Source organism: Anguilla anguilla, chromosome 9 (genome assembly GCF_013347855.1).
Source record: "Anguilla anguilla isolate fAngAng1 chromosome 9, fAngAng1.pri, whole genome shotgun sequence".
Classification (NCBI taxonomy): Eukaryota; Metazoa; Chordata; class Actinopteri; order Anguilliformes; family Anguillidae; genus Anguilla; species Anguilla anguilla.
This window is the reverse complement of record NC_049209.1, coordinates 34,113,763-34,130,606: the sequence shown is the minus strand read 5'-3', so window position 1 is coordinate 34,130,606 and position 16,844 is coordinate 34,113,763. Positions and strand designations below refer to the sequence as shown.

At 43.0% G+C, this 16,844-nt stretch overlaps 1 protein-coding gene across 2 annotated transcripts in view; it reads right to left on the bottom strand.

Annotated features, from left to right (window-relative positions):
* Positions 1-16,844, bottom strand: part of LOC118235743 (teneurin-2-like) — a 364,321-nt gene that overhangs the window by 249,647 nt on the left and 97,830 nt on the right. For both annotated transcript variants that reach the window (XM_035433481.1, XM_035433482.1), the window contains exon 3: positions 4,749-5,027. In XM_035433481.1, coding sequence (XP_035289372.1) covers positions 4,749-5,027 — 279 coding nt within the window. The remainder of the gene's footprint in view (positions 1-4,748; positions 5,028-16,844) is intronic.

Here is a 16,844-nt window from a genome sequence, read left to right as displayed (position 1 = left end):
TGCAGGGTGAATGATGCCAGATGGTCAACTAATTGTTTTTTTTTTTACCTTTATTTAACCGGGTGAAGTCACACTGAGATTGCAAGTGAGCCCTGGAGCCAGTTAAGGAGGACAATTAAGGTCCATGTCCCCCCCGCCCAACAAAAACAAAAAAAATCATCCTGTAAAAATGAGAAGGTTAAGGTTCCTCGGTCCACAGTTACACAGCAGAGACTGCTGGGGCATTGTTAAAGTTCTGAGTCGCTGAGTTTTTTTGTTTTCCTTTTTCAGTTCTCTGGACCCTGTCCTCTGCTCCTACTCCGTAAAACGACACACCTCTGACAGATGGTTCGAAATCAGCTAGTCCCCCTGCCCTGTATTTTTCACTCCAACCTTAACAAAACGCACCTCATTCAACAGCTAGAGATCGTATTGAGTGGCTAATTAGAGTCAGGCGTGCCAAATTAGGGTTAAAGCGTAAACCCACAGGAAGGATAGATCTCCAGGAAACAGGGTTGGTTACCACTGGTCTAAAGTCTATTCTTTAGAGCATATGGCCTGCTAAAAAGCTACTATCAGCAGAGTGTATTGCCATACAGTTCCATATAAGGTGGCAGCGAGCTACTGTACAACAATTTGGGAGCGGAGCGTGTGACCACAAGGTTGCAGGTTCAACCTCCAAAGGCGTCTCTGCTGGGGGGCACTAAAGCAGATTAGATACTTAACCCAAATTGCTTCAGTAAATATCCAGCTGTATAAACAGATAATATGCAGAAATTGTCTTGTTGCACAGGATAAGAGCACCCACTAAATGCCAGTACTGTATAACTATATTCATGCTTATTTATATTAATCCTTATTTAATAACAGAAATGTAAAGTTAATTATGCCAGATTGGTTTTAGTATTCTGCATCTGTGAAAAAAAGTTTTGCATTTTTTTTTATTGTAAACAAAATGTAAGAGAGGTTTCAAGTTTTATATAGATTTTTTTTTACTGATACTGTTTTAGTTTATCCTTACGCTCAATGCTAAATTATTAACTCCTAAATGGTATTTTTCTGTTACGATAAGGATACTCAGATACAGCAGTAATAAAAAAAGCCCATGCAAAATTAACTAAGTCGATTACAATAAAGATTAGCCTTTGAGAAGACGCTTTGTAATAACAATACACTGCAATCAGTCTGAAAAGTTTCAATGTTTTAATTATGGGAATGTTTAATTTAGCCTAGAATTAAGAATGATGGCATTGCCGCTAAGACACCGCAAAGGATGGACAGGCCCCAGGGGCTTGGTGGCAAGCCGAAAGGCCGCAGGCTGCCACTCTGTGTGGTTTCCTGAATTTATGGAGGAAGTAGCAGTGACGAGGCGGACCAATGAATACACACTGGGCAGAGAAAACTGGGAGAAAAAAACAATAAGCAATACTTACAATAGATATAATATTTCTACTATTGCTACTACAATTGCTACTGTTATTATTACTACAGCTATTATTGCTGCTACTACTACTGCTGCTGATACTATTAATGTTGCTACTGCTACTGCTACTATTAGTACAGCTAGTGCTACTACTACTGCTGCTACTTATACTATTACTATTACTATTCCTACTGCTACTTTTACTACTACTACTGTTACTATTACTACTGCTATTGCTGCTGCTGCTACTACTACTACTACTACTATAATAATAATAATAATACTAATAATACATCCAAAATATGCACATACTACCTGGGTATGTCAGCAAAAGCTTTCACACATATTACACACATGAAATATCAGAGAATTTTGAATAGTTTCCAGTATAGAAAAAAATAACTATTATCCAGGCCAGGGATGAATGACAGGAGTGTGTCGTTGTGCACTCCATAACCACAAAGTACTCTGCTTCATTTTCACTGATTTGCCAAACCCGTTTCAAACAGAACCACGGCAGTGCTTTGGTAATGATAACTGAAGGATTCCTCTTTCGGTAATGGCACTTGTGATGAAAAAAGCTTTTGAAGTAACTTAATGCTCTGTCATTTTGTTCATGTGGCCTGGCCCCTAAAACGTGCATCGCGTAAATCTGAAAACAGGTAAATAACAAAATTGCAAAATTGGTACTTCATGTTTAATAAGGTAATGTCAAATAAAAATACCAGAGGAGCACATGTTGACACAGTTGACTGCAATGCGTAGTAAATTAGAATCTTTTCAAGCACTGCATTTACTATAATAAATAAATTGTGTATGTCTGTAAACAGAGCAGAGCAGTGTCTCTTAATTCAGTAAAAGTACAGCACTTTATGTAAACTAAAAATAGTTCCATATATAAATGATATAATTGATAACATACATATTATTGATGTTACCAGAGTTCTGGATGGGGGACGGGGCAGAAATTATCAGGAAATTTGGCTATATCGACTAGAAAATTAGTGTTTGCTGAAATCACAAATCACTAGTCGTCCACCTTCTGAACATTTTGAGTCTGGTCTTTTCACAAACCCACTGGCTGAAGCAAGTGACTGCCCAATATTACAGGTTACACAACAACACCTTGCAAGAATCAATGGTGAGACCGAATTGATTTTGTTTACTGTTGAAGACACAGTCACCCGTTACGACTCTAATTCAGGAGTTTTGTCAATTTACTCCTTTTAACTTTTAGCACATGTAAAACCAATAACACGACCAATGATTGGTCATGGCATTTGCTTTGCACTAATCATTGGTTGTGTTATTAGTTTTGCAAGCGCTAAATGGTTTTGCATGTGCTGAAGGTCTTCAGGCCCACAGCTTTTAAATGTCATGGATCCCTTATCAGATTTTGTTGACAGACTCCCATGAACATTTGCACTGCTGCATAATTTTTGGAAGTTTTGGCATTATGTTTGTTGAATTTCCTGTATGCCAATTCAACAAACTTTTTATTCATTTTAGGCTCATTCTTAAAATGGCTGCTACTACTATTTACTACATTGATCAAGCTGCACTTCCACTGCTTAAAGTAATGCAAGAATACCTAGCATTAACAGCTCGGTGTCTAAACCTGTGGTGAGCAAAGTGGCTTACAGTATAACCTCTGAAAACCCAGCAGTTCATTTCTGTCCCCTGTAGGGGACATGAGTCTCTGGTCTTAACCAGGAACCATCTTCTATGCTGAACCTACCCTACAAGGAACATTCAGTAAAAATTAAATGAATTATATTTTTTGAAAATATCGACACAGCAACATATTTTGTCATCCAAGACACACGTATTATGTCGACAAAAATTAAATACTTATTTTTTTTCTTCCAGGTCAATGGAGGACATACACATTTTTAATGAAGGTCCTGTTTTTTCCCTTAACATCTGGTTTTAGCAGTGGTAACCAACCCTGTTCCAGGAGATCTACCATCCTGCAGGCTTTCATTCCAACCCTAACAAAGCACACCTCATTCAACAGCTAGAGATTCAACACTAATTAGCAGTCAAGAATGCCAAATTAGTGTTGAAATGAAAACTTGCAGGATGGTAGATCTCCAGGAACAGGGTTGGTTACCACTGTTCTAGCAAAAGCAAAAGTCCCGAACTGTAAATTCACCAACAGTGAACAGCAGAAGCTACTTCCAGTCTTGCAGAAGTCTTCTCCCATAGTGGACCTCTGTCCTTGAAGCGTCTCTGGGACGCTTGGAAATTTACTTTTTGGCCCGGAGGGAAGAGCGCCCCCTGCTGGCCCACAGCAGCATCACTACTGTAACAGCTCCAATTAAGTGTTCAGACCAGCGGGTCTCTCCCATTCGTTTAGCTGCTTGAAACGAAACGAAACGAAACGGAAAAGGATATAGGATTGGTGTACCTGCTGTGTGGAAACCCACACACAACGCGGTACTGGGAATACAAAGAGCCGGCCTGACGAGCAGACCAGGCCTGCTACGCCGTTCTGAGAGTGCAGCACGTTTTCACCCGTGCCGCTTGTGGCCTGTGCGTTTGTGATGGGGCCTGTGTTGAATACTTACCGTTCATCTCGCAGGCTCTCACACTGGATTGGTTAAATTTCAACACGCTTTTGTTTTCTAGCGCAGATCTTTTTGTTTTTTTGTGTGTGCGTGCGTGAGTTTTCATTTGTTTTGCTGAAAATCGTGCATCACCACACAACACTTTTAAAACAATGTTGGCCAACCTTAGGCTAAGCTGAGAATTTTTTTTATTTCTTCAATAAAGGGTATTTCACCAGTGCAGTCAAAGACAGAACGAGAACGAGAGCGATATCCACCCACACAACAACAATTGTAAAGGATGACAATTGCAGTGGGAAGAGGGATGCATTTCTGTGGATGCCTTTCTGACATGACATTTGTGGGAGTGTTTGTGTGTGTGTGTGTCTGTGTGTGTGTACATGTGCACCTGTGTGTGTTTGTGAATCGATGTGTGTATGTGTATTTTAAGCGCATTTTTCCCGGTAAATATCCCTCTTCTCACGCTTCATATGATGAGCAGCAAGATATCACTCCAGATCACACAGCTCTCTCTCTCTCCCCTCTCTCTCACTCTCTCTCTCTCCCATCTCTCTCGCTCTCTCTCTCTTCCATCTCTCTCACTCTCTCTCTCTCTCCCCTCTCTCTCGCTCTCTCTCTCTCCCCTCTCTCTCGCTCTCTCTCTCTCCCATCTCTCTCGCTCTCTCTCTCTTCCATCTCTCTCTCTCTGTCTGTCTCTCTCTCTCACTCTCTTTCTCTCTCGCTCTCTCTCTCTGTCTCTTGCTCTCTCTCTCTCTGTCTCTCTCTCTCTCCCCTACCTGACTCGTCGTCAGACTTGTTGTCGTTGTCGGAGTCGGTGAGCGTGAGGGCGGAGTTCTCGCGGCTGGACGGGCCGGAGCTGCGGCGGGATTTGGAGCCGCACCCGCTCCACAGCTGGACGGCGCGCTCGGGGGACATGCCGCCGTCGGGGGGGTCCGAGTCGCCGTCGGAGCCCGCGCTCAGGGAGCAGCTGCGCTGCAGCAGGCCCAGGTCGGGGCAGTACGCGCTCTGGTGCGAGGGCGGGTCGCAGATGCCCAGCTCCGCCAGAGTGAAGTTCCCTGCGGACGGCAACGCCACGGTTACGGAACCTGCACCGCCCGCGCCGCGCAGCCAGCAGAGGGAGGGGAGTCAGGGAGCCAGTGCATTCTGGGATACATGGTTGATGGGGCTGAGGAGGTATGGGATTTGGGGATATGGGGTTAATGAGGCTTTGGGGTACTGGGTTGCGTGGCCAAGACGGGTATTCGGTTGTAGGGATTTCGGGACATTGGTGTGTGAGGGTAATGTTTTTTGGGATGGGAGGGTTAAGACACCGTATCAGGTGCCCAGCAAAAATATCAACTTGGCTATCAGTCATTCTATCTGCCTATCAGAGTTTGAATCTGAGCCAGCTGCAGGTAGATCCATACAGGAGGAAAGGCTGTAGACTGCACATGGACAGATGTTCCAGAACACAGAGAATTCTACATAATGGAACACATTACATTACATTACAGGCATTTAGCAGACGCTCTTATCCAGAGTGACTTACAGACCTTTTTTTACATAGCATTTTTTTTACGGGGCTGTAGGATTTTGCTTTCTGTGCTGTCTGGGTCCTTCTTCTGCCATTGATGGGATATTGGAGAAAATGTTGGCTTTAAGGTCACAAAAATACTTTACTCCACAATATATCCCACTAAAGTAGTTATTTCATCCCTGAGATGTTTATTTAGGGTTAACCTGATAGTTTAAATGACAACATCTATATTGATTTTCAGAAATAAAATTCTCAATTACCCTGTCTGGTATGGATGGGAGAGTACAGTGGCATGGATGCATGGGTGCAAGGTCATTATGCAAGGCGATATGTAGGGCATTGGGGTAAGGAGTACTAGGGATTATAACATTTTATGCCATTTTATTCAATCAACATTGCTATTTTATTTCATTTTATTTATCCATTGGCTATTTAACGCTTTAATTTGACCATTTTCCTGTTTCATTCTGTATGCTCTGTGCATGTGTACATTTTTAATTCTGTGTTCTGTATGCTAGTGTTTATGCCATAGGTATGTATCTATTTTCACACTGCATTAATTGTGTTTGTAAATGAGATACCATCTGCCACACAAGAAGTACCTTGAGTGAAAAAGAAAAGTTATTTAAATTAAGCTATTTTCTTGTATGTGTTTTATTGAATGTAAAATTTAATTTGTTTTTATGTCCCAGATAATGAAGTCATGATTAGGCATATTTATTAAACATTTATAGGAAAAAAATGTAATGACAAAAACTAATTAAAGAAACATGTTTCTGAAGCACCTTTACATCTTTGGGTGCGCGCACACACATACACACACACACGCACATGCACACACACACACATACAGACACACACACGCACACACAGACAAACAAACACACATGCACACGCAGATACACACAGGCACATACACACACACACACACATGCTCACACACAGACACACGCACACACACACGCAGACACACACACACATGCAGACACACGCGCGCACACACACACGTACGCGCCTTGACAGCTACTTGTGGTGTTAACTCTCAAGACATTTCAAGCATAGGCCATTCGGCGGCTCAGTCAAACCCAATTAATTAAGCAGACAGGGGGGTAACCTGGGAGACGAGGCCTAGAAAACAAATCACTTTGCTCCGGGCGAGCGGGGGGGAGCTGGGGAGTGTCCTCTCAGAGTGTCTGACAGAGCCAGCCGCTCAACCCCCCCGCCGACCCCCCCAATCTGTACCTCTTCACATCCCCCTTCATGAGAGAAAGTGCATCCACTACACAAAGCACTACAGCTCTGCTCCTGCCAGCGAGCTGAGTGACGCTGAAACACTGATGATGGAGAGAACACTGATGATGAGATTCACACAACGACAATGATCATAATAACAACAACAAAATACTATTACTACTACTACTACTACTACTTCTGCGACTACGACTATGACTACTACTACTACTGCTACTACTACTACTACTACTGCTACTACTACTACTTCTGCGACTACGACTATGACTATGACTACTACTACTGTTTCTGCGACTACGACTACTACTACTACTACTACTGCTACTACTACTACTTCTGCGACTACGACTATGACTACTGCTACTATTTCAGCGACTACAACTACGACTTCTACTACTATTTCTGCGACTACGACTACGACTACTACTACTTCAACTACAACTACTACAACTACTGCTACTAATCTCCTTATTGACCATGTCATGTAATTTTAAACTAGGAAAGCATATAGTCAGCCTGGCCAATGAAAATTCAATGACAAATGAGCCATAAAAACTGCCTTTATTACTGCTGTGACTAAATGGTGTGGATTGTACAGTATGCTTATGCCCGACCACTGATATACAGTTTTATCACTGTGTTGTACCTATGCCCATATTACTGCAGCTGTTTGTCGTATACTCACTCACATTTATTTGAAGAGCGTGCCTAGAATACATATCAATATACAGCGTAACTTTGTCATAAGCATTACAGAGCGCCTATCATATATATTTTAAACTCTGTTTTTTTTATAGCTGCGACCGCAGCTCTATAGCTCTGTCTGTCTGTCTGTCGGTCGGTCGGTCCACAAAAAGTGTCCCACTCCACAGCGGCCACAGTTTTCGCCCCAGGAGCCTGAAATTTGGCATGGACGTTGGTCATGACTGAAGGTAGAGCTGAGTAACTTTCAAGGCCGATTGACCAAGAGGGGGCGTGACGATGGGCGTGGCCTATAACAAAAAGGTGCATAACTCCCGAATGGATTCACAGATTTGCACAAGATTTTGCGGAAAGGTTGGTCATGAAGAGGTCACGTGTTTGTGTGAGGGTGTGTGCGTGGATGCATGCACACATGGATGAATGTGCGTGTGCGGTCGCGCTTGTTTTTTTTTGTTTTTTGTTTTTTTCTTCAGATGCATAAGCTCACTGCAGTCACATCCTCTTTCCTTACATGAGAATGCAGACTAGCATGGACTCTGCAGCGTCCCTGCTGGGCAGCGCGAGTATTGCGCTCCGAGGACGCAGCTGCTTACTAAGCCCGTGCAGGAGGACTGGCCCGGACGAGTCGCTCCCCACGTGACGAGAGGGTTACCGTGGCGAGCGACATCTCGCCTCACTGGCCAACCCTACGGCCAATGATTCTAGACCCTGAAGCGTGTCTCCCTTAACAAAAGATGTGTCACTCCAGAGAACCTATCATAACCGGCCTCCACAGTTTGCAAAAGCTTACAGGAAATAACATTTTACATTACATTTTTTTAGCAGACGTTTTCACCCAAAGCGACGTACAAAAGTGCACATCAAGGTCATCGGAACAACTACAAAACACAGGTTCGATAACATAGAACACTGCCACCACACATGCAGTGGGTAACCACAGGGCGGACCACATCACACGGGGCCAGGGGGTTTGACACATGAATGAGTAGCACTGGAAAGAAAAGGGGAGCGGAGTGTTGAAAATAAGACAAAGAGGATTCTGGGATTGAACACAGCCCTGCCCTTTTCAAAGTTATTACTCTAATGCTGCAAACTTTTAAGTAAAAAAACAACAAAAAAAAAGTATTCTAGCCAACTGAAAAAAAACAAATATGTGAAATCATTTGTGTTAGAATCCATCAATGCGAATCAATAAAACAAGAGAAGCCCAATTAAATTTAAACGGAGGGAGAAGCAATTAAGGGAAAATGCACTAATTTATTTCCTTGCACTAATTAAAACAGCATTGTGGGTACAATCAGTGGAGAAAAGAAGGGATCAAATTAATTAACAGTTCTGGACAGAAAAAAAAATCTTATTTCATTACAGTACGATGACTTCATGTGTTAAAAATCCAGATGATGTGACCTTGGGGGGAATTATTGGTTCATCTGTGTACAAACATAATCAAAACAGGCAAAACTGCATGTTAGAATAATCTGCAGCGTGGCGTCTCTGTCTGACACAGCTCTCGAGGGAAGGAATTGTGTACTGTTATATTTAATAAGAGCACGAGAAAACCGATTTCAATTAATATGATTAAGGTGCTTAAGCAATGACCAGCAAAGCTGTCTGTAGCCATTTCTCCCAATTAGACAAGTCCAAAGGCATTGACCAACTGTTGAATCAATGCTAAAGGACACAGGGCTTCAACAGCTCTATCTGAAGGTTAAGCGCTACATCACTGTCAATTGTTTAATTATGGCATTATTAATATTTTGTTTGTTTTTGTTTCCGTGCACATTGCCTTGTGCTTCGAACACAAGAGAAAGCATTGTAAAGAAAGAACTGGTCTCAGCTGACATACCTACTCATATAATAATAATAATAATAATAATAGTAATAATAATAATAGTAATAATAATAATAATAATAATAATAACGGTGTGCTTGGTCAAAATATAATGCATTCTATCCAATTGCTTTAGTCTGCAAAACGCCAGTCTTACTAAAACCAAGAGTCACGACCGATTACAAGCAGGCAGGATTTGGGCACCTTCCATAAATCTTTTCTGGGTAACCACAGGTAAAGGTGACTTCAGAGACACGCTAATAACCACCGGCCCACTGCCAGGCCCCCGCTCTCCTGCACCTCCATCAATGGCGTCGAATTCATCTTGATAACGGAGACATAATACAGAATCCTCCAAAGTGCACATCGAGTTGCCAGCCATTTCTGATTATTTACAAATGCGCACGGCGCCGAAGGGTATCCTAGTAACCAAGTCTTTCACCAATGTGCAATGCCTGATGGGACCATTTTCCATAGTACTTACAGGCCTAATAGATGAAAAACTGCCTCTGCCCCCTTGCCACATCCGTGTAGTGCTTTTATGTTGCTTTTTTATGGCCTTTTTTATTGGTGCATTGCACCTTCGCAGAAACATTTGTGCACTCTGTCCGAAAAAACACCCTAAAACCCGCTAAGAGTGGTCCTGCGGAGCAAAGTGGATACGGCGTGAAAGTGCCGACAGGGAGCCCTCCATCTCCGCACTCAGGGGGCCTGTATGCACCCCCGCCGGGAACTACAAGGAGCCAATCGCATCAAAAAAGTCATACAAAACAGCGCAACCTTTCATATGTGTGTGGGTGTGTCTGTTGCCCTACAGAACATTCTAGAACTTCCACAGTGCAACACAGCATTATCGGTTACCATTGTTCCATGCTGAAAAGTGTTGGATAAGTTACCAGAATGTTCCAGAATGAGCCAAACACATCAACAGGCACACATAACAGTGCAGACTTTAATATCAGCGTGACCCTCCAGAAATCTGAGAACATTCTGGATCTTCTTCAACACAACGCGATACTATTGGCTATCAGCCTTCCATATTCACAATGTGACTCGAGCCTGTTGAGAGATAAAAATGAGACGGAACTGAATTTTAATAGCAAATTTCACTGGATTACAAATTTCATTGTGAGAACTTTTCTTTAAACGTAACATTAACACGAAGCGTCATAATCAGATGCTATAGAGTAAATGAATATGCATTATCAGCAGTTAGCGGATTAACTCGCCGTGTTTCAGAAGCTGAGAAACATTACAAGTGTTCACTGGCTTCAATACAGCAAAAACAATGCAACAAGGAAACCTTATCTAACGCTAAACATTAGTTATGTAGCTAGAGATGTACAATTACTGTAAAGCAGTGAAACCATGCCTTTTTAGATTAGACCACATGTGCACACACACACACACACACGCTCAAACATAGGGGGACGTGATACTCTATCTAACTAGAGTACACTTCCTGTATCGTACACGCCGCCATTGACATACCAGTAGATACCACGGATGAGACGGGTGTATCTACGGCGATATACAGGCAGTATATCCTGTCACATGTGCAGGGCTGCTCTGTACACCTACCTGTGCAATGCAAGCCTGACAGGAAGTACCTGATCCCAACGGGGGCCACCCCCACGTAGGCTGAGTGGGCAAGAACACGGCATCAGTCTGAACATTCTGCACAGCAGTGTGTGTGTACGTGTGTGTGTGTGTGTGGGCTTATGTGTGTTAGCATGTGTGCGTGCGTGTACGTGTGTATGCATATGCGTGCGCACATGTGTGTCAGCGTATGTGTGTTTGCTTGCATGTGTGCTAGTGTGCATGTATGTGTGTGCGTGCATGCGTGTGTGTTTGTGTACATGTGCACCTGTATATTTGTGTGTGTGTGCGTAGAAGTGTATGTGTGTTTATACATGTGTGTGCATGTGTCTAACTGTGTGTGTGTGTGTTCACATATGCACACACTGGGACTGCAGGGGCAGTTCTGGAATTATAAAGACAGTGTAAGTGTCTATGCTGGGATTATAGAAGCAGCACATAGGCCATTACAGTAATACTGAAGTAGTATTGGGGGCACAGAGGTGGTACTGTTAGCATAGAGACAGTAATGGGAGAGGAGAGGCAGCACTGGGTGCACAGAGGGGGTATTCGGGGTACAGGGGCAGTATAGAGTGTGCAAGAGGTGGCATCGGGAGCAAAAAGATACTTTATTTTTTCTGATATATTCCAGCAACTGACATGTTTTCCTTTGGCTGTGGAACGGCCTTGAGTTTTGACAGTTATGTCAGGAATCCATCAATCACAACCTTTTTACTCTAGTGTGGTGCTTTCTGATAAAGGTTAAAAAAAAAAACCAAAGGAACTTCCACCCAGAACATACACAGGCGCTAACCTGCGAGCTGAGTGGATTGAGGACTGAGGGCTGTCCAAAATCCCTACAGCTTTGTCTTCAAAATTATTTTCAAATACATTTATATATATATATATATATATATATATATAGGCATTTCAGTGCAGTGTGTACCATGTACTAGAAAGTGTGTACACTTCCCAAAAAGAAAAACCCAAGTGCATTATGGAACAGACACACTTCTCTGGCGAACTGAAATGGGTCTACGTCACGCTTGGCTGTGATGCCTGGCTCTTTCTTTTTTTTTACGGCGCAAGTCCGGAGCATGGCACCGGTGTCAGAGATCCATTGGCTCTCCTGACATTAACGTGTATCTGCATACGTCCTGCCCATAGGATGCCTACTCACGGTCGCCGCTGGTTACGGGCGGGCACGACGCCCACGCGCCGATGCGGGCCTACACTTTACGTGCGTCAAACCCGAAGGCCCCTGGGGGGCGGGAACGTGCGGGAAAGCGCAAGGAGAAACAGGACGAAGAAAGAAGACTCCCGCTGTTGATTGCAGGTGCCGTTACTATGGCAACATTGCTACTTCTCAGATGCCTGAATAAATACTTTTTACTATATTTACCTAAAGGAGCACCTTAACCCTGAGCAAGCCATCCGGCGCTAGCCGGTTACTCCTACGCATACAGTAGGGAACCCTTCTCTCCAGCAGAACAAAAGTAAGCGACTTTTTCTCTCTCGCGGGTACCTTGCCAAGTTCAGTTCAGGGGGAATTGGACAGCCTGTTAAATGTCCGACAATCGAGATTTAGTCACCACAGCAGGGGCTTCTCAACATTGACCCCGGAGGGCCATGGGGTATTTTGGTTTTTGTTGTCATCGAGCTTTGAATGTACCAGTTAAAAGTCGGCCGAGTAACACAACTGCCTCACCTCGGCCGGCTTCTCCGGTCTGAATCGGTTGTTAATTTCCGCGTGAAACGAAAGCCAGCGGAGATTGTGCGGTGCTCCAGAATCAGGGTAAAGGACGCCCGCGCTTCACGGGATTACGAGCGCCTGCTCTCGCACAAGAGGCTGAAAGCGGCGGGGAAGCTCCTCTCTCGTGCCTCTCCAAACCGAGGCAATTTGGGAAGAAGTTGGCAAAGAGTTCTTAGTGCCCGTGGTTTATCCGCTGCTACCGGAGGAGAAGCAGCAGCGATAATGGGAGGCTCCCGTCCTCTTCTTCATGATCGTCAGCAGGTGGAGGGAAGGTCTTTTTATGATAACAAACAGAACGAATTATAGAAGTGTGGGGATCTACAGGCGAGGTCGGTCGAATGAAGCTTCGGCCTTTGCCTCTACTGCACACCTGGTCTATCTTTACCTGGGGAAAAGCACAGAGAGCCTCTTCTGCTTTGCTCACCTTGCAGTGATGCGTCACCAATCAGGCAACCTGTTCTGAGCGACTTGTTACAGAGTGACTTGTAGGGGAGGCTAGGGGTGGACTTCAGTCTTTCCGTATTTTGTGTTCAGGCCAGGGGAGTCAGTTTTGTGCAGACACATATTAGCATGCACAGGTTTTGCTTAGCCAGTCCTAAGCTGGCAGTGTGGGTGACATGGCGAAACCAGATTCAGGACAGAGGGACTACTGATCCCCTCTGTGGGTTCTCAGGGGGTTTGTTGTGGCAGGCTGGCCCATGGGCATCAGTGGGTTTCAAACAGTCTGTGTTCAGGGAGAGACATTTGCACTCATACAAAGCAGAGGGGCTGTTACACACCTGCCTGGAGGTTGGGTGATTTTTATTTATTTTTTGTATCATGAGCTTAAATGTCCTGGTATTTTCGTTTAAATAATACAGGAATCATGATGCGTTGCATATAGCTCGTTTTGTTTAGTCTCATTTCTATAAAAGGGACCTCAAACGTTTTTCTTTATTGCTCAGTTCAATGGAATTCATTTGATCTGGCAAAGAGTATTAATGACAGCATTATTACTGTCATCGTGAAAATGAAATGACAACAATAAAAACAATAGACAGCAATCATGAACTAAAAAAGAAGTATTATAACATAATATTTGACCGTGAACATTTATCAAGAAAATTCTGGAGTAATTTCAGGTTGTAGTAGGCTGAGATACGTGGTGTTGTTCTTTCTCTTTTCCTCTCTCTCGCTCTCTCTCTCTCTCTCTCTCTCTCTCACACACACACAACACACTCACACAGACACACAGAAGCTTGCTTGCACACACACTCACGCATGCACGCACGCACACACACATGAGCGTGCACGCAGAGCCACTCCTAAAACAACCGCAAATGTTAGCTGAAAAAGAGACGTCGAAGCTGAAAAAGAGAGGGGAAAAACACGGCTGTGAGGCCTTGCCTTAACGTGACAGCTCTCAGGTACCTGATTGAATTAAGCCTGCCATTTTCAGCGACAAAATTCCCCCCCCTTTTTTTTAAGGAAAAATTAAAACAAAAAAGAACAAAAAATGCCTTGGAGAGAATTAATGAATTCTTCAGAGCCTCAAATGTAGTTCCTGCTGTTAAAAATGCAATTATAATACAGGAGAATTCATTCCAGGGATATATCCCGACTGAGCAAAGGAGAGGATCCTTTCATTTTCACAAGTACCACCCCCTTCCCCCGCCCCCCTGGCCTCACAGGTAAGGGGGAGAAGCACTAATGAGAAGTATTAATTCTGCCCTTCCTCCTCCCCGCCCCCCCAACTGGAAAATTTCCACAATTAAGCGTGAAGGTGAGAGGAGGGAGGGACGTCGCGCGAGCTGAAGGCCTCCGTCCGTTCTCCACGCAGGAGGCGGGCGAAGGGCGATGGAGAGGGGGCTGAGAGGGAAATCCTGCAAATGAGCAATCATCGACAGTCTGAATACGGAGCGCTGATGTCACTTTCCCCGCTCTTGGTATTATGAGGGGGTGGGGCTAAGTGGGCATGCTCTTATAATTGCATTGAAGGTGATGACAAGATGGTGGACGAAGGGGCCAGGAGAAGATGCACCATGTTTTCACAGCTCTGCTGTGATACTATACAATATTAGTCTTTGCTAAACACTCTCTGCTGGACTTACAGTATATATAGATAATGTTGCTAATGTTACTAAGATACCACTACCAGGCATCCATCCATCCATTATCTATGCCTTATCCTGGTCAGGGTCACGGGGGATGCTGGAACCTATCCCAGCATGCATTGGGAGGGAGAAGCAGGAATACAACCTGGACAGGCCGCCAATCTATCGCAGGGTACACACACCATTCACTCACACACTCATACCTATGCGCAATTTAGAGTCTTCGATTAGCCTACATACATGACTCCACACAGAAAGGATTCAAACCCAGGACCGTTTTGCTGTGAGGCTACCACTGCGTGGCCCTACTACACATTAAAATTGATAAATAAATAAATAAATAAACAATTTGTATCCAAGTTTCCAAAAATTCAAGTGGGATCAAATAAAATTTCCTAACAGATACGACTTTTCCATTATTTGTGAATCAATGTAGTAGCATATCACTAAACATTTACCGGCTCCCACCCACTGCATTGCTATTTCTGAACTTACTCTCCCAGGTGCCCATGTATACTACATCATATAAGATGTGTGCTATTGTTTTCTTGTTATTTGCTTTAAAAAAAGTATTTGGCCGAAGAATAAGCACACTGAAATAATAAGCATTTTGCCAACGGTATGTGGGAGGTTATCCTTTATGATATTGTTTATGAACACCAGGAGAATGTGTTTTGCATTTAGGCCACCAGCGGTGCTGGAATTCCAGCCAGTGGTGTAGAGTAGAAGCCGCATGACAGAACCGAAAAAGCAATAAATATCGCACCTGATCTTAGAGACTCTGGCAGGTACTGAAATAACATTCACAGCAAAGTATGTGCAACTTTACCTCATCTTGCCACAATAAAAAACTAAACACTATTCTGCATATTCAACAACCACCACCAGAAAAAACAACACTACGATTTCAGAATACAATAATTTACTACTTTGCCAGAAACATTTAAAGAATAGAATAGGCAACAGACCTTATTTTAACCAGTTGATTCAGTATTCTCTCTTTTGCGCTGCAATATAAAGCCACTGAAAATGTACAGTTTGTCCATTCAAACAAAACAAAACAAACAAAAAAAATTGCTGCGCTTATTTATATGCACAAAACACAGCATTCAATCCACCTTTTGATGAATGAATGAATGAATTTGTAATCATCCCACAATTATAATTATAGAAGGTTGATAATTATAAAGTAATTATTTTATAATGAACGGTTCAAGAAAATGTTTATCAGTATCAAAGTAGGAATTACATATTGTCTTGGAAGGTAATGCTAGTAACCACCACTTCTAATATAGGACTTTATTTAAGTATGATATATATACATATATATATACATATATATATATATATATATATATATATATATATATATATAGTGTATATATATATTTGTCGACAGCTATAAATATTTAGGAATCTGGATGGACAAAAAACTACATTTTAATCATCACATTGAATGTCTAGCTAAGAAGCTGAAATTCACACTCATCCTCTTGTACAGGTTGAAGTCTTGTTTCTCGATGTCTTCAAGGAAAACTTTAGTTGCCGGGCTTTTCCTGCCACAGCTTGACTATGGTGATACTGTTTATAGATTTGCCTGTTTATAGATTTGCCTGTCCCTCTGCTTTGACCCCTTGTATCATTCTTGAGATACATTACAAATTATAATTATAGGCCAAACACTGTGTCTTGTACAACCTAGTCGACTGGCCATCCCTTGCAATGCGTAGGATGCAGCACTGGTATATTTTTATCTATAAAGCTATCTTTCGTTAACTGCCCAGGTACATAAAAATTTTTTTCCTGCAAGGTAGTCACAACCTAAGATCTCAAAAGTGGCTGCACTGTATGGTACCTGCTGTCCGAACTGAGGCGAGCAAGATGAGCTTGTCCTATCAAGGCCCATGGTCCTGGAACGAGCTGCAGGCTAAACTCAAACTTGAATATCGTCATCTCGTTAACAGATTTTAAAAGACGGATGTATATATATATATACTCACTGGTCACTTTATTAGGTACACCTTGCTAGTACCGGGTTGGACCCCCTTTTGCCTTCAGAACTGCTTTAAGGTTCAACGTGTTGTGCATTCAGAGATGCTCTTCTGCATACCTCGGTTGTAACAAGTGGTTATTTGAGTTACTGTTGCC